The 21,816-nt window shown below is 43.1% G+C and overlaps 1 protein-coding gene across 3 annotated transcripts; it reads right to left on the bottom strand.

Moving 5' to 3' along the window:
- Positions 1 to 897: 897 nt before the first annotated feature.
- Positions 898 to 21,037, bottom strand: RD3 (RD3 regulator of GUCY2D). Of its 3 annotated transcripts, XM_081186122.1 has the most exons (4): positions 20,795 to 21,037; positions 18,956 to 19,037; positions 4,961 to 5,282; positions 898 to 4,005 (listed from the first exon to the last, which is right to left on the bottom strand). In XM_081186122.1, the coding sequence occupies exons 3-4, from the start codon at positions 5,254 to 5,256 to the stop codon at positions 3,708 to 3,710; spliced, it is 594 nt and encodes a 197-aa protein (XP_081042248.1). In that variant the 5' UTR covers positions 5,257 to 5,282; positions 18,956 to 19,037; positions 20,795 to 21,037; the 3' UTR covers positions 898 to 3,707. The 3 variants fall into 3 exon arrangements, with proteins under 3 accessions (XP_081042248.1, XP_081042246.1, XP_081042247.1); XM_081186120.1 differs by lacking the exon at positions 18,956 to 19,037 and having other exon boundaries at positions 20,795 to 21,036; XM_081186121.1 differs by lacking the exons at positions 18,956 to 19,037; positions 20,795 to 21,037 and adding an exon at positions 6,389 to 6,535.
- Between the last annotated feature and the right edge of the window lie 779 nt (positions 21,038 to 21,816).

Here is a 21,816-nt window from a genome sequence, read left to right as displayed (position 1 = left end):
CTAAGGCATGGTATGGCTTAGTGCAAGGGTCGGCAACCTAACGCCCATGGGCCAGAAGAGGCCCATGGGGGTCGTGTAACCGGCCCATGGACCCCCACCACCCGCTTGGGGACCCCCCACTGCCCGCTCGGTCGGCTCCCGTGCGCCACGCTAAACTGGCGTGGAGTAGAGCGGGGACCGCCTTCTGCAACACTGGCCGGCTTCCCATTGGCTGCAGGAAGCTCCTGCAGCCAGTGGGAAGCTGCACACGCCTCCTCCGCACCAGAAGGAGCGTCAGAAATAGCGTTTGCACATGTACGTGTGTGCGCACTCCGGCCCACCGTGGCGTCTGCGGGACTGTGAAGCAGCCCAAGCCACAAAAACTTTGCCGACCTCTGGCTTAGTGTTACACTCAAATCAAGACTTCTGCTTTCACAAGCTGTAGCCAAGCTTAGTTCTGTGATTTACCACTCATGGTTTGTCTGGGGGAAGATCGACCATGAGCCTGGTTCAGATGTAATGCTAAGTTAAACTATTTCTTAGCTCACGTCAAGAGATGAGAAGAGCAGTCATATTCCTCTCTGGGAACCTGCACATTTCTTTGTTCATGCCAAGACATGGTTTGGCTTAGCACTGCATCTGACCTGAGCCAGTGGGTCAGTGGTGATGCATCTTTAAGGCTGTAAACTGAGAGTAACTGCTCAGGTCTTGGGCACTTAAGCTACTAGGGTATTCCTTCATTGTAGAGATTTAGAAATTCTGACATAAATGAAAATACATTACATTGTACTAAAAAGAAATTAAATTAGGGGGGAAAGCCATCTTAAGGAGCACTCAGATTGCACAATGTCAGCAATAATTTTGAAATTCCTAATAAGTAGAACACTGGATATAAAAATCACAGGACAATGGGACAGCTAAAATTAAAGAATGCATTTCAGAATTTAACACAGCAAAGAATTGTTCACTTGTTGATACAAAAGTTGGTCAAATGGCAATGTTAGAAAATGGCTTTTATACTTTTTTGTCAATTTCCCTTATGAACGAGGCCCTAAGACAAAGAAAAACATGTGCATATACAGTAGAAAGGACAGATACCACATGAGAACACACAAGTTTTAAAAAATGCTCTATCAAATATAGATCACCATAGCCTAAGATAATTCATTTGGGGCACTATCTCCCCAACTATCCTAGGGTGCTAAGCACTTTTGTGGGCTATGGAGAACACAAGCAGGGAGGAACAGAGCTAATCCCATTAGCCCTTACATTAGTATTTTTTAAAACATAGTTTCTTTTTCACATAGGAAAAGCAGTATACAAATTCCATAAACAAATAAATATTCATAGGTGTAGAAAGTGGCATAGCAGTTGTACAATTGTCAAAATATTTTGGGTCTCTTTCTCTGCTACTGAGTTTAAATGGTCCAGCTCAAACTGGATCTGGCATTTGGAAACCCTGAGTTTGCTTCATATTAAAATAATGCAGTTTGCTGGTGTCTTAGGGAAAGTTTGTGTGTATGAGAGAGAGTGAATTCTTTAGTACAGTGCATCCACATTGTCCCATCTTGCGTGGGTCTGTGGGTGTGTAGATGATAGATAGATAGATAGATAGATAGATAGATAGATAGATAGATCCCAAAAGCTAGCAAAATCACTCCAGGAGAAATCTTAGCAAAAATAAAAGGGTCCAGGTGACAGTGGCATACGGTATGAAACACAAAGCCCTCTGAACCTTTAAGTACCCCATTCACTTAACAAGAGTTGCCTGAAAGCAATCACAACTCAGAAACCAGCTAACTCAGATATCAAGAGTCAATAGTCTTAGTTTCCAGTGGAACACAACCAAATAAACAGCTTCGTTAGTCAATTAACCTATTGTACCATTTACATAATATAGAATGACTGGCTGGTTCATGCCATACTAATAGAAATATTTTACCTGCTTCCAGGTATTTCTGCATTAAACTAAATAAACTGAAAAGAATTCAACTTTGTCTGGATTGTGCCCTGTGTACAGATAATTACCATATTTTTTGCTCTATAAGACTCACCTTTTCCCTCCTAAAAAGTAAGGGGAAATGTGTGTGCGTCTTATGGAGCGAATGCAGGCTGCGCAGCTATCCTAGAAGCCAGAACAGCAAGAGGGATCACTGCTTTCGCTGCGCAGCGATCCCTCTTGCTGTTCTGGCTTCTGGGATTCAGAATATTTTTTTCTTGTTTTCCTCCTCCAAAACCTAGGTGCGTCTTATGGTCTTGTGCGTCTTATAGAGCGAAAAATACGGTAGTTGGGCCCAAGCAAATATGTTGCTATAAGCTAAGGACCTATCTTTAAAAGTTATCCTCTGGATTTATCTTAAGCTACTCGAAAATAATTCCAGCCCTTTCTTGCCAGGGTTGCAATTTGTCATCCAGAGGTAGACAGACTGGGCATATTTCATGCATAACAGTGTCTAACATTCAGAAAATATAAGCTCATTTCCTTCTCATGGAGAAGAAAAACACCACCCAGCTGAAAAGTTCTCCTGCAGAAGCTCAAATACATTTCCAATTCTGATTTGAAATGTGACAGCAGCTGCTTTAGAGCTGCACCATGGAAACAGCACATCAAAGCGCTTCTCCTTCTAGCATAACAGCCAGTAGCTCTTTCTAGCTTTAAAGAGCTACCGGCAACAAGAAACAGAGACACTTGCACAAGCCCTCCATAGTACAGCCTCATGATCAACAGCACTGAAGTGTCTGCATGGGTATCTTAATCCCTCCACACTCCCCACCCCAAGAACGTTTTTCATGTCTACACAGAAGTAGCCAGTTATAAGATGGGGCATATGCCTGGTTAGGATCGTGCAATGACAGCTTTCTGAGGGGGACAGCGCTCCAAACGAGTAATAACATGCTTAGGGATCACCTTGATATTGGCAGGTCTTGGTCATAGCCAGTCAGGCTTAGCTTCCCATTCCACTGCAATTCGTATTCCACCAAAAGCTGTTACTTTGTCTCACTGTCCATTGTGACAGAAGGACTTACATACATAAGGATGTAAATTATGTTCTCATTACATAATTCCACCCCATTCATTTCAATATAAAAGAAGCACAATACAAATTGGGGGCAGGGGGTAATCAATTACATTTGTGGGCCAAAATCAACAGCAATAGTAAATACTAATCATATTCACTGGACTGATAAGCGAACACCAGCCATTTCCACTCCAGTTTTTGTCAGAAATCCCCTTCTATCCTATTTTGTGCTGACTACCTGCTGCATGACAATTGTGTTTGTGGACCCTTTGATATTCTGCTCAGTGTTTGGCTAGGGTTGATATGGCATGTGGTCCAGAGAGTATGTACATCAGCTGCAGTACTGTGGGCATCAGGAGAGAAAAAGAAAGAGAGATGTTTATAAAAGAGGGTAAAACAGAAACACAGGGCTGATTCTCACAACTACTTTCTGGGCTTCTTTTTCGGTTTAAAGCAAAATAGGTTGAGTGGTTTGGCATTTGTCACACATCCCATAGTGAACCAAGCTGGCTGTTTATATTAAGAGACCAGTCCATATGAAAACAGGAACACACAGAGAGATATACGGGTTAAAAGAAGCCTAAGAAGCAATCAATGTGAACTCTCCACAGAACAAAGAAAGAAGGGACAACGGGACATAGGAAAAAGTCACACAAAAATGAATAAATAAGACGGTCTGTTCCCAAAATCTGAGTGTTATAAATAGAGTCAGTAGTCCTTGGTGCTCCTGAATTCAGGCATGCTCCATGCCCTTCTGGCTGGATCGGTGCCCCTCTCAACATCTTCCGAAATGGTCTTGATGTCACTACTGAAGGGCAGAATCCTGGCTCGGGACTTGAATGTCATGAGAGAGAGGCTGGTTTTGTGCTTTGTGTTCCACTGCCTTGCAAGCTTCTTTGCCTCTTCTTCCTCTTTGCTCTTCTCCATGGCTTCTTGGAGAACGGAACGAAAAAGCCGAGAAACTTCAGAGACCTCTGGTTCGTATTCAGAAACAAGCTGCCGAAATCTATGGGGAGGAAAGAAGCCAAAAAACTAATTCATAACCTGGGGTATAAATCCTAAGGCACAAATATTTGCTCTTTTAATCTATAGTTACAACAAAAATCCCCTTAAGAATAAGATCCCTTTTCCAAAATCGGAATATATTCGATTCATCAAGTGGATAATAGACAGCTATTAATCCAATCAAATTTTTGCCATTTAAATAATGAGGTATTCAGATGAACAGATATGGTAGGTGCATGTTTTTTGCAGGAGAGATGAAGAACTAGAATCACATCTAAAGGGTTTACTACATCCATTACAAATATTGATGACTTTACCACCATTTTTTTATTTTATTTTATTTTATTTTTTGCTTCACTTTGCTTTGGTTACCATCCGATGCAAATTTCTGGAGAGCTTGCAAGATGGCCTAATAAAAGCTATATTCCTAATACAGATTTTGGAAAAGATTTATTATGCATTTCTTTCAAGTTATTCACATGAAGGCTCTCAAAATAGCTCAAGACACCCAGGCTGTATGCTGCATTCACACAAACATAATCAATGTTAGGTCATTTGCATTGCTTTTGTACTGTTCACCCATGTTTGTAACAGACAGATTACCGGTATTCTGCCATATTTATTCCAGTTCAGTTACTCAAACAAAGAAGCAAGTGTCTATGCTATCTTTCACCAAGTATTGCCAGTACACTTTGAGTTTCATCTGCATAGCCATAAGGATGTGAAACTGGATTTTAAGAGAAAATGAGAACCAATATTTTCAGCAAAGCTCAAGACACTCCCTTTCAAGCATCACTTAACTGAGATCTTCACTCTCTTAACCCACAGCAACAGCATTATGATGCTTCTGAGAAACTTTACAAACTGTGGAAGGTGGGAAAACCAGCATATTTTCCATTTCTGTTGGTGAGCGTACAGCCATAGCCAGAGAAGGTTGACAGAAGACTTCAGCTTACCTAATAATGACGGGCCCACAGTAGGAGGGATGTATTTTGGAGCACATGTCCTCCAGCTGCAGACGCTCCCCTGGACTGATATCGTAGCTGTGCTTGGGGTAGCTAACTAGCCACCCATAGTCAACACCTGACTTTATCTTGCGGTACTCGTTCTCTCGTTCCCGATGCTGCTTCTCAGCTTCCTTGATCTGCCAGCTGAGTTCCATCATAAGAGTTTCCACCACCATTTCTGTTGGGCTCCTCTGAGAAATGCGACTGGGGGGTTCATTCCACCCAAACCAGGAAGCCAGCGCCATGTTCACTCTCGCTCTGGCCCCTCACACTGTAAAAGGGCAAAAAGAAAGATGATACACATTCATTTTTGCCATAGAATCATAGAACTGTACAGTTGGAAGGGATCCCAAGGGTCATCTAGTCCAACCCCCTGCAATGCAGGAATCTCAACACTATCAAATTGGTCCACCATCCCATTTGAAACCACACTGCACCCTGCTTAGCACATAGCTATTAGTTTTATTGCTACACCACCAGACAAGGTATGCTTCTCTGACATGAAGCATAAAAACATCTGCGACCATAATTTTTGGTTTTGGGGGTTTTTTTTGCTCAGCTGTTTCTACCAAGAACATGAAAAAACTTTATTCTTGTAAGAGGGAATGATGTGAAAATGAAGGGTGTGGCTCTTCACCATGCCGGAAACTGCAACATAGTATAACTGCCTTATACAGAGTTAGACCAATGGCAGCTCAGTATTGTCCTAACTAACATTCCTCAACCTAGTCCCTTCCAGACGTTTTCCCTACCAGATGTTTTTTTGCTACAAATCCCATGCTGGCTGGGGCTGATGTGAGTTGTAATCCAGAACATCTGACCAGGTTAGGGAAGGCTGCTAATGGTTCTTAAGGATTTTAGATCAGAGTCTTTCAATCCTGGGTGTTTCCAAGCAGGGCTTGGAACCAGGAACCATGCAAATTGGCATGGGCTCTACCAGGATAGAACTCTCACCTTGGGGGTCCTTACTTTTTGGCAGTGAAATGTGACATTTTGGCAAGTACAAACCTTCCCCAAAACAGCAACAGCATAAAATACTAAATAAAAAATCTGTGAAATCATAACTCTTCCCCTGTTGGATTTAGGGTGGTGCGGGCAGTTCCCCCACAGAGGGTGCCAAGATCCATAATTAAGAAGATCCATGGGGGGGGTGGCAATTTTTGCTTTGCTGAGGTAAAGATGACCAAAGTCCACCCCTGAGAAGGAGAGGGTCACATGTGGCTGCTGCACATGTCTTCCTTTCAAATGGCCATTGAAGGAGCCTAATATTGCTACACTGAAGCTGAAGGAGCCAAATAGTGTCCCCTCAAAAAAGGAGTATCTGCTGGGAGACAGAGGGCTACAGGGGTGGTGGAAGAAAAACACTGCTATGTGCACCCTATTATTTTCCATCTGATATCCGACAGGATACATTCAGTTCTGTTATGGGAGCCAGAGAAAGCCTTGACAATCAGCAGCTGAATAAAAGGTCATGTGAAAATCCTCCTGGTTAATCTCAATACATAATCTTCCTGATACAAGGTTGCCATGTGGAACATGCATTTTATTCCTGATTGAATTTAGACATCATCATCATCATCATCAATAAAAATGCAGGCAAACAATTTCTAAAAGCAATAGCAAAATGTGAACACTTTAAAACAAAGCGAAATTAAATGCTACTGGAAGCCAGGAGTAAAAGATATTATATATTCAAACTAGCAGCTATAAAACCAGGTGTCAGAACATTTAGAAACCCCAATGAAATTTTAAAATCTTCAATTTCTGGCACAAAATGCAACAAGAGGAAGCCCACCAAATTTCAGCTGAGGTGGTATTTCTGGGTCAAGGCATCATGACAGAGAAGGTTCCCAAGACAGGCCTGAGAGCAAAGCCTCCAACATTTATCTCAATACCTAGTCAGGCCCATATCATAGCAAAGCAGCCTCTAATATAACCTGGTCCTAAGCCGTTTAAGACTTTAAAAGACTAGAAGCAGCTTTTTGAGGTCCAGCACCGAGGGCCTTCTGCCGGTTCCCTCACTGCGAGAAGCCAAGTTACGGGGAACCAGACGGAGGCCTTCTCGGTAGTGGCACCCTCCCTGTGGAACACCCTCCCACCAGATGTCAAAGAGAACAACAACTACCAGACTTTTAGAAGACATCTGAAGGCAGCCCTGTTTAGGGAAGCTTTTAATGTTTGATGTATCATAGTATTTTAGTATTCTTTTGGAAGCCACCCAGAGTGGCTGGGGAAGCCCAGCTAGATGGGCGGGGTATAAATAATAAATTATTATTATTATTATTATTATTATTATTATTATTATTATTATTATTAAATCCAATAGCTAAAAGAGCCAATGGAGCTGACATGACGTTGGAGCACTTGCAAGCACCAGTTACTTGAGACCCAAGTCATTTGGGACTTTATATTTCAGTGTTAATATCTTAAATTGGGCTCTGTAGTTAACTGGAAACAAATGCAAATCTTTTGAGACTGGCGTAATGCATGTTCAGTCAGACACATCAACCAGAAGCCTCGCTGTTGCATTCTGCATTAATTGCAGCTTCTTGTCTTCAATGACAACCCCACACGGAACATGCTGCAATAGTCCAACATGGAAGTTACCAGCTCCCTGTGGCCAAGCTTTCCTTGTGTAGGAATGACTATATCTGGCAAACCAGCCAGAGCTGGAAATAGGCACTCCTAGCCACTAGGGCATAGTGGAGTCAAAGGAGTACTCTCAAGCTATGCACCTGTTCCTTCTAAGGGAGAACAACCTTGTCCAAAATTGGCTTCTACCAACTTCCCAAGCTTGAGATCCTGCAACACATAGTACCTCCACCTTGTCTGAATTCAGGTTAGGTCAATGATGCTGATGATGTCAGATTGGAGTATAAAAGACAACAGATTGGAGCTGCAGTTTAAGAGCCAACTTCGCTCAGTTGGATACTCAGTTAGGATGATATATGTAAGGCAGGTTTTGCCTCTGCTTTCCAAGGAAGCAATTAAAGTCCAAGAGCCCTGTAAACAGTTACAGGCAGCAGTAATAGACCAGAGATGAATTGTGTCAATATAAAGTCCCCTCTTCCTTTCCCTGCTCCTTTCAGTTCCAGGAAACTCATCACAGTGAAGTTAGTGAGCTGGCCCCATTTCCATTCTCTTGCTCCCATGGGGGACGCCACAGATTTTCATGAGAGCTGCTCTGCTAGTGTTTTTAATTTAAAATTCACTGTGGGGCTAATCATCAGATTACACACAGTGGCTTTTCTGTAAGTAAGGACTAAATAACAAAAACAAATGAGAGCTTACAGGACAGTTTCCAAAGCTATGATGGAAAATACATTTTCATTTAAGCAATTTATTAGATTCAAAATGTTTTATAGCCAGTTTTTATATTAAAAAACTTCTTACAGTTTTCAACTTGGTGCTGTAATAATAATAAACTTTTTTCAATCATTCAAAGCAATACATTAAATGCAACCATGGCTTTCCTGGGCTTGAGTTACTTGCCATGACCTAAGCATCTTTCCTTTGCTTTGGGATTTACAGCAAAATCCCATGCATATCTGCTAAGAAGCAAAACACACAGAGTTCAATAGGACTACCTCATAGGCAATAACTAGGTATAGGACTGTAGACTTAGCCACTGCTTAACTTTTCCGGCAATTGTGCCCACAGAGATGGTGTCAAAAATCACACTCGTATGCTCTTTTAATAACATAATGTGTTAGAACTCACAATTTCTAATCCAGTGAACCGGGGTTAATTTCTACAGGGGAGGTGTAAAAGCTTACAGCTGTCTAGAAGTCCTATCTACAGAAGTCTCCAGACACACAGTACTCTCAAAAACCATAATATCAAAGCACTGCACTGGCCAGTTGGTGGACTTATGTCAAAAAGCCCAGAGCATTTCTTCTTTGAGAGCCTCAGTAGCTTATTTCATGTTAGGGGCTGGCCTCAAAGTTAGGCAGCGGCCTTCTTTTCTGTTGTGGCTGTGGAGGAGCCATCCCTCTTCATCTCTTTCAGACACTTCCTTCTCTCATCCCACCCCCTCCCTGCTCAGTGGACTTCCAGAGAAAGGGCAGATTACTCAAACACTGTAAAGACCCATTACCCTCATCACAATCCCCTCTAATATATCTTTTTCTACATTCTTCAAGTTCCAAACTGCACTAAAGCTCCAGACAGCTTAGAGACCTGAAGAAGAGCGCTAATATTAAAGGCTTGGGATTCACTGCAACGTTTTGTTGTGGGTCCCCATTTATTATGTTATAAAAGCAGATTTGGATGCCATCATAAACACTGAGAATTGCATAACACCCATTTATTGTGCTGCAATTTCTATAGCTGAGTCATCGTCCAAGGCTTTTCTTAGACAATTTTAAACACACTTACAGTAAATGCCATTCCAGACATTCCTTTGTTAAAAAAGGTGCTGGTTCTTGAAAGAACTGTCACACATAAGAGATATTCAGTGTCCACAACCAGAGCAAGGACAATAGCTTTAAGTGGGTGGTGAGGGATGCATGGCAGTGCGAAAGGACATGTTTTGAAGGATGAGGAACCAACATGGCACAATCCTTGCTATTTAAGCACACCCATCTCAAGCCGTCCCAGGTCAGGAACTGCACTTAACAAACTACACATGATATAAAAAAGACTCAGGCTCCGCTTCCCCACTACTGTACAACGGTTGCAGCTAGGTGGGAACAAGGCAGAGGGGAGATTCACCCTCCTTTTCCCAGTCTTCTTCCTTGCTGCTTTTCTCTCAGCTAGAATTCCAGAAATCCACTTCTGCTGAAACTGAGTCCATGACACCACTGACAACAGATATGTGTTTCCCAAAGTGGTCAGCAACATACAGGTCAGAGGAGGCATTTCACAGTAGGTACATTAGGAACAGAAGTAGGTACAAATGTAAACTTCCTGCCATGTAATAGCCACATGGTAAAATACATGGGATTGAATGCTTTTTCCTCCTTACCATTCTGGAGGCAGAAGAAACACACAATGGAGAGCCAGGGACCAGAGAATTTATGTTACAGGGCAGAAGTTTGTGCATGTTCATTTCTGAAGTAGTAGCCCTAAGACTACTTGCTGTGTGTTGATGGTTTTAGGTGGGTGCTTTTTAGAGAATGTAAACAAGTGTGAATAATGAAATAACATGATTGAAAAGTGGGTTTAAAATAGCCTTTAAAAAGCACACAGTGATGTGGTGGCAAGCTTTCCATTGTTAATTCCTCCTCCCCCCCTCGCCCACAGAAATGTTTCAATTTAGAATTGCATTTGTTTCATAAAGTTAATTAGGAACTTAATGAATACTAGTCAAATTAAGGCAACTTCAATTGGCAAAATACCAGTCAAAAGTTGTGGTTGTCCCCAAGGAAGCAAATATATTTATGCCCACAGAGTAATAATCATTTCTAAGTGAAACATGGGATTTGTTTGAATATAGCAGCTTTTGTTCTTTAGCCTGGTCCTCTCTAGACATTTTGGATCCTGTGACCAACGGAGTTGGGAGTCGAAAACATCTGGAGGGCACTAGTTTTAGCATTTAGGCCACAGAAAGCATGTATTACTCATCTCCCCACTCAAACGAAGTATCAAATAAACTACTTTTGGCTCTCAGAAACAGTTGAGATATTTTTACAAAACATAAGAATTAACATAACATACTTTGTTTTGTTTTCCAAATATAAAGGTTAAGCAAAGCATGCTAGGTCAGATCCCAAAGGATTTAGGACAGTAGAAACTTTTCTAGGAAAATCTTCAAGAGAGCCTACACATTACAAAAAGATTTGCAAACATGCAAATCATTCCTGTGAACTTGTCAGGGAGCCGAGATGACTCAGTGACAAGCCCAGGTTTCCCCAGTGTAATGTATACATTTAAAATGCAACATCAGAAGCAGCCTTCAGCTGATGCAAACTGACATTCGCTGTAATCCAATAAAGTGATGGCCCTAGCTGTGAATTCAGGAGAGGGTAATACCAGTAAAAATAAACAGAAGCTGAGAATAGAAATGGTGATAAGAAATCTTTTTGCCCAATACCTTTGAAAAGGGGGTGTTTTTCTTTTTTGTTTCTAAATGTTTGTGGTAACACTGCATGCTTATTAAAGCAAAACGCAGTCATCTGCCCAGACTCAAGAGTTATGTACTCAAAAGTAGTTTTGGGGGGACAGGGGGCGGGCTGGTGTGGAGGACTCCCTGGTCCTGAATGGGGTAACTGTGCCCCTGAAGGACCAGGTGTGCAGCCTGGGAGTCATTTTGGACTCATAGCTGTCCATGGAGGCACAGGTCAATTCTGTATCCAGGGCAGCTGTCTACCAACTCCACCTGGTAAGCAGGCTGAGACCCTACCTGTCTCACCAGAGTGGTGCATGCTCTAGTTATCTCCCGCTTGGACTACTGCAATGCGCTCTGCGTGGGGCTACCTTTGAAGGTGACTCGGAAACTACAACTAATCCAGAATGCGGCAGCTAGACTGGTGACTGGGGGCGGCCGCCGAGACCACATAACACCAGTCTTGAAAGACCTACATTGGCTCCCAGTACGTTTCCGAGCACAATTCAAAGTGCTGGTGTTGACCTTTAAAGCCCTAAATGGCCTCGGCCCAGTATACCTGAAGGAGCGTCTCCACCCCCATCGTTCTGCCGGACACTGAGGTCCAGCGCCAAGGGCCTTCTGGCGGTTCCCTCATTGTGAGAAGCAAAGCTACAGGGAACCAGGCAGAGGGCCTTCTCAGTAGTGGCGCCCGCCCTGTGGAACGCCCTCCCATCAGATGTCAAAGCGATAAACAACTACCTGACATTCAGAAGACATCTTAAGGCAGCCCTGTTCAGGGAAGTTTTTAACGTGTGATATTTTAGTGTATTTTTGGTTTCTATGGAAGCCGCCCAGAGTGGCTGGGGAAACCCAGCCAGATGGGCGGGGTACAAATAATAAATTGTTGTTGTTGTTGTTGTTGTTATGTTTATGCCAACCTCTCATAGACTTCTTACTAAAAACATGCTGTCAGGGGTTCAGGGACAGAGGCACAGGTGAGGGGGGAGACGGAGAGCGATGGGGAAGAATCCCAGGACTGTGAGGAAGAGGAGGACAATGACTTGAGGTCTTCCATGAGTCTCTCAAGTGAATCGGAGGATTCCCAGAAGGGGGCGCCCCTAGTCAGGCCAAGGGGGTTCACAGGGGGGACATGCCAGGGGCAGGGAAGCAGCAGGGAAACCCCGAGTGGGAGTGGGAGATCGGGGCCGGCTTCCCAGCAGGAACGAAGTGAAGAGAGTGGAGTTCCCAGTGTGACACACGGAGCAGAGCAGGAAGGAGACAGGGGAAGGAGATCGGGGCAGAACGTCCTGCCGGAAGAGGCGGAGAGTAGTACAGGGAGTAGTGTAAGTGTCAAGAGGAAGGTCAGGGGTAGCGAACGCGCGCCAAGTTCAAATGTGGAGGCGCGCGGAAATGGAGAGAGCCCGGAGGAGGAGCCTGGCCCCAAAGCACGAAGGAGGGGGGAACAGGCATCTGAGGAATCCGCTTCAGGAGAGAGCAGGAGAGAAGGGACCCAGGGGGGCAGAAAGACCCTGCGGAAAAGGAAAGACAGGAAGAGGTGGACTAGCACAAGCCTCTTAAGCTGGTGTAGGGGCGGGACCGATTCAGAGGGGACTTAAAACGTCTAGGCTAAGAGACGCGGGGCTGCGCGCCTCGGTTGTGAAAGCAATAATGAACTGCAATAAACATCCTTGTATATAAGAAGAACCTGGCGTTGGTCTTTTGTGAGCTGAGACCTGAGGCAGCCCTGACAACATCTAATTTTGTTTAAGTTCATGTGCAGTTTTTATTAAAGGCTCGCCTTAATATGAAGAGGGTGGATTTCAATATGCCACACTGTAGCACCAAAGTGTTACTTCGAGTTACGATGCATTATACCGATGACCACTTGGCATGCCCACAGGTGTCAGCTGTCTTTCAATAGTAGCTGAGCTGATTCTTCAAAATCTTGAGAGAAGGCAGTCTTGCAGATTCTCCCCACACTCAACACATGCACACACACACTTAATCAGCTTCTACTACTATGCAAGTGACGGTATTTTCACTGTGTTCATTAAAAATCTTCATTTGTCTGATGCAAATAAATGGAACAAAAGCCCAAACCTACTTTTCCCTGTAAAAAGTATCTTTAGGAGGTAGACTTGGAACTGGGAAGTTATAGGAGGGTAAGGATTTAAACACTTCTCCTCCCTGCCACTTTTCTATCAAAAATTCCCCACCACTCCCCAAAGGTATTTTTTCCTATGAAAAATAGCCAAAGTGCTCTTATTATAGAGTGTACCTGTGCTGTCAGCAGCAGTCAAAATAATTATAAACCAATGTTTCCTTTAAGTGCAAGCTGACTGGAATGTCAAAAACAGATACCTATATGTACAAGCTTGTGCTACATAGAAACAAAAATTTCAAGTCAGAAACTCACAATTTTGTATCTCATCTCAGCAATTAACTCACAAGATGCCACAATTCTCTCGGTCCCCATTCCCCTACCTACAATAAGGAGATGATATTACTGATACACCACACAGAACTATTGTAGATTACTGAGATAAAGTATATGGCATGATTTAAACACTTGAAACATGCTAAGATATAGATAAACAGGAGTGTGGTTAAAGGAAAAGCTAGGAGCACAGGAAGCTGCCCAAGTTGGTTCATCTAGTTCTAAATTACCGGTATCTGCTTTTCAGTGTTCCAGGCAAGAGTCTCCAACACTTGTGTGTGTTTCAGACAAGAGTCCTTCCCAGCCCTACCCGAGGTTGCTAAAGATTTAACCTGGAACCTTATGCACGCAAAGAGTCTGCACTGCCCATTCAGCTATAGCCCTTCCCAAAACTGACCACAATTCTTTTGCTGTAGCAGAAATCCAAAGACAGTCAAGAAGACTAACAGATGTTAAGATTAATTGCATCACAAAATGCTGTTTTGATATAATCTGAAGGATCTGGGGTGATGCTTCCAGTACCCGGGATTATGGAGTTAAACCTAAAGATACACTATTGACTCATCCAGTTGTAATCCTCACTTATTCTAATTGGAATCCATAGTTACAAAGTGGTGAGTCAAGGATCCAAATTTAGCTCTCAAATCCTTCTGTTCTTTTTTTTTTGGGGGGGGGTGTCATTTGTATCTCTACTGTTAGTAGAAAATATCATATTGTATTTTGACTACTGTGTACACCCCACTTGTCCAGGCTTCTTTATAATGAGAGTTACTTAGTTTTTTTCAGAACTATTTAATGATAATACTCACGAGGAGATACATATTAAGCAAACCCCAGGTATGCAGCTCCTTTTTATCAGAAGCATGGTTTTAACTTGAATTTTTGATCTCAAACAGCAGCTGACTTTGAAGTACCTGACTTAACATACCTCTACACGGTGAACATTGTTGCAACCATTTTTTTAAATTGCTTGTAAGAACTAAACAGGTAAGACCTCTTCACACAGATTATGTCTCCACTGCACTCCACTTAATAACATTATTAAGGAGGTGATCTTTTCTACTGGACCAACTTCTGCTTGGGAAACAGCACGTGTTACCGGTATCTTTTCGTCAAGAACAACCAAACAGGAGCTCAATCTCAGCACAGCAAATCATCATGCTCAGATTGCTGACAACAGCTTCCGTGGGATAGCATCATCACAGCTATAATGCAAAGACCTCCTATATTACATCATTTTGGCAACTAGCTTGGAGAGTTTACCACCAATGCAACCGCTTCCCAAAAGCAGTCAACATTGAAGAGGTAATTTTCTATACCAGGTGCTAGAATGACATCACGACTGATGCCACAGTCGGAGTAGCCACTGTTGTACAGTCCAGATGTTCGCCAATAGTCCGGGGTGATGGAAGGCACCACACTAGCTGTCCTTTTCAAACATGCTATGACCAGTGTCACTAAGCAGCACACTCTGCATGATGTTCATAACATGCACTTCAGCTCACAATATCATGACATTGTGCAATAAAGTGCTTCTGGGAAACCACAGAGCGACGTAACAATGCTCTTTTTGACTCTGCAGTTCTAGAGTTTTAAAAAAACAAACACCTCATCTTTTTTGGCATAGAACCATAAATTATGGGGGGGCACCCTCCCCATTTCCAACCTGGGATACCATGCATGGTGTGAACTATCAAAGGTACACTGCAGGATAACATGTAATCTGGGATTGGCACTTTGTGTGAAATAAATGAGAAATGACGAATCCAGCACTTTCCCACTTCCTCCCAGCAGCAAAGTTAGGCACCCTTCACTACCTTTTTGCAAACTATAAGGAGTTTGTCTGTCATGCTGGTCCTAAATTAAGAAGAGTCTCCACTTATGTGCCCTTTTAATAAAGGATATTGTTAAAGTACCAGTAGTTCTAATATAAGAGCCATAGCTCAGTGATATAACATCTGCTTTGCTTGCTCTAAGTCCTAGGTTCAATGCCTGGCATCTCCGTTCCCCTGGAAAGCCACTGTCAGTCAGTGTAGACAACACATTTTTTAAAAAATAATTTTTCAGTTTTTCAAATATTTACAAACATACAAAACACAAATCACATACATTTCTAATACACATATATTTGACTTCCCTCCCCTCCTTTTGTGGTTTCTTTTTAGTTTTAATTTTCATACTGCATTTTCTACATTAAGGTAGTCTTTATTTTCTCTTAATAAAATATTAAACTGCTTGTTTGCATACATGAGTTTTTCAAACATTCCACAAATTTCTCCCAATCTTTAATAATTTTCTTCTTCTTCTTCTTGGTTTCTTATTACACACGTTGACCTTGCCATTTTGGCATAATCATTAATTTAATTAGCCACTCTTCCTTGGTTTGTACTACATCTTCTTTCCAACTCTGGGCAAAAACCATTCTAACTGCAGTTGTAGCACACATAAACAGTTTTTTTGTTTGTTTGTTTTTTGGGTCTTTTGGTATCTCAGTATCTATGATCCTCAGAAGGAAAGCTTCTGTTTTTTTATTAAAAGTTACCTGAAACATTTTCTTCAAATTGTTATAAATCATTTCCCAAAAAGCTTTTACTCTCTTACAAGACCACCACATATGATAGAAAGTACCTTCTTTTTCTTTACATTTCCAGCATGTGTTTGATTTTGATTTATACATTTTTGCCAATCTACTAGGAGTTAAATACCAACCATACATCATTTTCATGCAGTTGCATGAAAGTGTATAACATGCTGTAAATTTTAGGTCTACATTCCACAACTTCTCCCATGCAGCCATTTCAGTATTATGGCTTATATCTCTTGCCCAGTGAATCATCACCGACTTCACCGACTTTTCTTTCATTTCCCATTCTAATAACAATTTGTACATTTTGGAAATCACTTTATCATTAATAACTCTTTCAAACAGTGTAGACAACACTGAGTTAGATGGACCAATAGCCTGACTAAGGCAGTTTCTTGTCTTCCAACCTGTGATTTATGCCCAACACGTCAAAATCAAAATTCGCCTTTCTAGATAGCTTAACTACACATCAATTAGATCTTAAATGTGAAGCAAAGCATTCTCAGAAGTGTTCGGAATTATCTTCAGACCTTTCCATGACCCACTTATGCCAAAGTATTCCAGTTTAAACTGATGTAATCCCTTTGCAGTCAATGAAATTAAATCAGCTTATCCCCCCCAAGTCCATGGGATATGATGGTCTGAGAAGAATTCCAGCAATGCACTCCATTGAAGCTTATAGCCCTTGGAGCCATGGATCAACTACCCACATGGTCTACCAACACCATAATCCTCTGGTAGAAAGGATGGGACTACAGCAATGCCACATTATATAGTGACTTGGAATTCCTTCAGCTAAGGGACAAACAACACAATACATGGAAATGATCCAATGTACTTATTTTGGCTTCAGAAAAGCAGATTTGGTGGTTGTGATTTTGAGTGGGAAAGCTGTAGTTGTGTATAGATATGTATTTATTCCCTTTCTGCATCCGCTTTGCTATTCTCCAGAACCCTCCCTGTGGCTATATTTCCCTCTTTCAAGGTTCCAAGTGCACCCTCATCCTTGCACACATCTGGAAACCTACTGGGATAAAAACAGTAAAAAAATGGAGTAGGAAAATGTCAGGGAGGGCAAGGTTTAAACAAGAACTCATGCTTCTCTGCTTAAACAGCACAGCTTCCTAGTTGCTTAGCAAAAGATCCACTAAGCTATTGTTGAACACATTTGCATCCTATATTTTCAGAGGATGATAAGGCCTGCTGGTTCTAGCCTACTTCCCAGGAATCCTATGCCTCCCCCAGTACTATCATACCATGCAAGAATATGTATGAAGGCAGCGGCAAATTCACTGCAGAAAAGTGATATGATTTTTCAATGCACATTGGACATAATCAATATGTTAGATAAATTATACCTGTCCAAAGAAGCTTTGAAACCAGTAAAACTCCTTATCTCAGACTGAAACTTTTTAAAAAGCTACACTTTGAGCTCCTTTTTTTTAAAAAAAATGCAACATAGTTTTTCTTGTTATTTTGAAATATATATTGTTAAATGCATGCAAATTATTTAAATACATAGCTAATGGAGAAATCATTCCCTCAAACTATAGCACAGAAAGAGAGAGAGAGAGTGAAGAGACTGCAGGCAATGACCAATTGATGACTGTGCACATGCACTGCTGCAACCCAGAAGTGGCAGGAAAAGGGGGCGGGATAGGCTTACACACACGGTGGTCAGGAACATAACCCCATGCAAAACAGTTGTTGCCTGTACAACGCCTCTCCACTGGCTTAGCTGAGAGACAATAAACGTGACTGTCATAATTTTCTAGAAATTTCTACTCCAGCTGGTGATTACAAGAACTCTGAAGTAAAGAACTAGTGCTCAATGTTGCTTTTGCTCCTTCTTCCCTCCTAATCCCTTTTCCTTTTGTGTCATGTCTTTGGCTACAAATCTGAGGGTGGGAGCTATCCTATTACTGATATTTGTGAACTACTCTGGGAGATTTTCTTTGGCTGAACAGTGGGATAAAAAAGTTTTAACTAAGTAAGTATCCAAAGATCACTATACCCAGGGACAGGCTGTCCACGTATATCTCTGCACACAAGCAGCAAACACAAGATGATGCTGACAGCTTTAATACTTCTGATCACCTCCTGGGGTGGAGAATGAATGCCTGGGATCAGTACCATCACATCTCCCAAATGGCATCCTTCAGAGGGCTGATTCACTTGCTCCTATGGAAACATGCAAGCCACTACCCATGTCATTCCAGTACCATCTAGAAAGCCCAGGACTGGGGAACCTGTGGCCCTCCAGGTGTTGTTAAAACTACAGCTCCCACCAATGCTGACCACTGGCCATGCTGCCTGAGGATGATGGTGCTGAAACCCAACCTCTATGCTCTGGCAACCTCTAGGTTAGATTACTGCAACACATTATACACAAGGCCACCTCTGAAGACAGCTTGGCAATTTCAGCTGGTGCAGAATTCGGCAGCCAGGCTGCTCACCAGGACAAGACGGTTTGAGGATATCACACAGATCCTGGCCCAACTGCACTGGCTGCCAATTGGTTTTCGGGCACAATTCAAAGTGCTTGTTTTTACCAATGAGACCTTAAACAGCTTGGGACCGCTATATTTCAAGTACCGCCTCTCCCCATATGAACCAATCCAGACACTGCAATAATCATTTGATGCCTCCTCCATGAGAAGTCCAGAGGGTGGTAACATGAGACGGAGCCTTTTCTGCAGTGGCTCCCTGTTTGTGGAATGCTCTCCCCAAGAAGGCTCACCTGGCGCCTTCATTATATATCCTTAGGTGCCAGGTGAAAACATTTCTTTATAACCAAGACGTTGGCTGATTAACATTCTGTGGCCTTTTAAACGTGTTTGTGGGAGAAGGAGTTATTGGTTTGTTTCTGCTTTATTATGTATTTTGTGTTCTTACTTTGTCAATAGGGATGGTGGGACCTGTAGTCTAACAACATCTGGAAGACACCTTGTTGGTTGCCGCTGCACTAAATAGCTTTCTTAAAAAAACAAAAAAACAGATCAAGCCAGTACGGTCCCATTAGCATTTCAATGCATTGTTTTACCATTGGATTTTCCTTTAAAAATGACAGATTTTCAATCCATACTCCAATTTTGAGAGTATGTAATAGAGAGCAGTTTTTCCTGACAACATGACAAATAATTTCTACCTTGCAACATTCTCATGGCAGCATGAGCTGATCTGGGAGATTCCTATAAATAGCTTTACAAAAACGCTATTGGAGCTAAGCACCTATTTACAGGGGAACAGCCATGATTTAAATCCTATCAAAAAGCCCCATTTTAGATTTGCAGTTACAGAATTAACAGTACCTACAGATTTATCGCTTTCTACCAAATGAACAAAAAACACATTTCAGTTTCATAGAAGCTGAGGATATATTTATCCATTTTTTATTGAAGATTCAAGAAAGAACTAAACTACAGTATGTTTATTTCAAATACCAAATACTAGCTCTTATCAAAGTTAAGAGAGCACTGGTGCAATATTGTGGATGTTGGATGATAATGAGCTTTGGTTTGTGAATCATGACTTCAGAATTTTGCCATAATTCCCATTAAGGAACTTCAGGTAAACTCTACTTCTGGCTAAATTCCCCATCTTTAAAACTTGCCCCTCAGGAATGGTGAGAAGAGAGTCAAGGCATGGGGTGCATAGCCTGTACAGTGGTACCTCGGGTTACATACGCTTCAGGTTACAGACTCCGCTAACCTAGAAATAGTACCTTGGGTTAAGAACTTTGCTTCAGGATGAGAACAGAAATCGTGCAGCAGTGGCAGCGGGAGGCCCCATTAGGTAAAGTGGTGCTTCAGGTTAAGAACAGTTTCAGGTTAAGAAAGGACCTCTGGAACGAATTAAGTACTTAACCTGAGGTACCACTGTATATTTGCACACACATTGCTAGACATTAATATGTCCTTGGAACAGATGGTTGGTGTTTTGAACTCTAGCAGTGTTTAAAACAACCTGTTGGGGAAAGTAAGGAAAAAGACATCATTTTCCCCCAGCTGGTATGCAATACCCACTTATGTGCCTCAAAGCAAGGGGGGGCAGTTGCAGCCAGAAACACCCTCTATACATGGGTGTAGTCAGGATTTATGGGGGGGCAGGACACCCACCTGTCAATCATCCTCGGTCTAGCAGATTCGGAATGTCTCAACAACAGTTGTTTCAAATTACAGTGGTACCATCCCCCAGGCATGCCGGAGCCCTATTTCTGTTCTCATCCTGAAGCAAAGTTCTTAACCTGAAGCACTATTTCTGGGTTTGCGGAGTCTGTAACCTGAAGCGTATGTAACCCGAGGTACCACTGTACTTTCTTTTGACCCCAGGTGCTCAGGGGGAAAAACCCTGTCAAAATCTTTCTACTAGTTAAGCATTTTTATTTATTTACTTGATTTGGCATGGGGCAGCTGCAACCCCCCACCCCACCCCCGGTTACGCCCCTGCCTCTCTATATGCCTACAGAAATCCAGATGCGTTTGTTAGCGGTCCATCCAATCGTTACCTGTGGAACCGAGCGGCTCCATCGCAGGGGCGCAACTCTGAGCCAAGCGCCGCCGACTTCCAGCCGGACTCGCTGCAAAGTGAGCCTCCCACCGCGGGCGGAATGGGGTTAAGCAGACGCAAACGCGCCCGAAGCCCCCCCCCCCCCCAAAAAAGTGAGGCGCGCGCTTTGCCAAACTTTCGCCTCTCCCCCTTAGGAGGCGCGCCTGGGCTGCAGCCCTTCCTCACCTGGTGCCTGGCGGACGGCGCTGAGAGGAAGCACCCCGGAATCCAACCCGACGGAGGACGAAGACCCGAAGAGACCCACTGCCGAGGAGCTGAAAGGCGAGAGGGAACCTTCCCTCAGCGCTCTCAAGCGCCTTCTCCCGCCCCTGGCGCCCGAACCGGCCAGAGTCTTCCCTCAGCGACACCCGCCTCAGGCTCCTTTTGCTCGCATAATCCGGGCGCGCCCAACGACTTTCCCCGGCCAGGCCCCGCCCCGCCGGGTTCCTGATTGGCCGTCGCTATAGCGACCGACCGCCCTAAGCCGCTTGTCCCTTATGGCGGGAGGAGGAAGGAGGAGTTTGGTCGAGTAGGCCCGGAGCGAGGGCGAGCGGGAGACACAGGGATGGCAACCCCGGAGAGGGAAAGCCTTACGGGGAGAGCAGGGGCTGCCGGCCAGCTCTGTTCTGGAGGGCCGTCCAAGTGAAGCAAAACTGTGCCCTGGGAAAATCCAGGCACGGTGGGGGCTGGTAGTGCAAAGAAAGTGATCCCCCAAGCTGCTCAAGATGATGCACGCAGTGCTAGCCATATGAATGGCACGTGTGATATTGGCAAAAAAACCACAAAACTTGTCAGTATGTTTAAGTGCTTTATAATTAAGATGCCCTCAAAAGAACCCACATCTGTATTTGTCCATTTTCCCCCTACAGAAGGAACTGAGGCTGAGCAATGACGAAGTGGATAAGTAACAGACCCTCCAAGTGTCCCTGTTTTCCAGATTTAGAGAAGCTATCCCAGTTTCTGATTTGATCCCGGAATGTCCCACTTTTCCTTAGGATGTCCCTATTTTCAGTGGAGAAATGTTGGAGGGTATGGGGTTATCCGACCTCCAAGTCGTCTGAAGGCAATCCTATATAGGGATTTAATAATAATAATAATAATGTTTTATTAGGTTTTTATATATGTTGGAAGCTGCCCAGAGTGGCGTAAAAATAGCAAACTTCTCATTATGGAATGGGACGTCCTTATTTTCATCAGAGAAATGTTGG

The sequence above is a fragment of the Podarcis bocagei genome (assembly GCF_964188305.1).
Source record: "Podarcis bocagei genome assembly, chromosome: 3".
NCBI classification, from domain to species: Eukaryota; Metazoa; Chordata; class Lepidosauria; order Squamata; family Lacertidae; genus Podarcis; species Podarcis bocagei.
This window is presented reverse-complemented; position numbering and strand designations above follow the sequence as displayed.

Bases quoted from the DNA above. Each gene is read 5' to 3' on its own strand.
- RD3 (XM_081186122.1), bottom strand. From the start codon at position 5,256: ATGGCGCTGGCTTCCTGGTTTGGGTGGAATGAACCCCCCAGTCGCATT. The intron at 4,006-4,960 runs GTAAGCTGAAGT...TCCTCCCCATAG, and splicing joins TGTGGGCCCGTCATTATTAG to ATTTCGGCAGCTTGTTTCTG.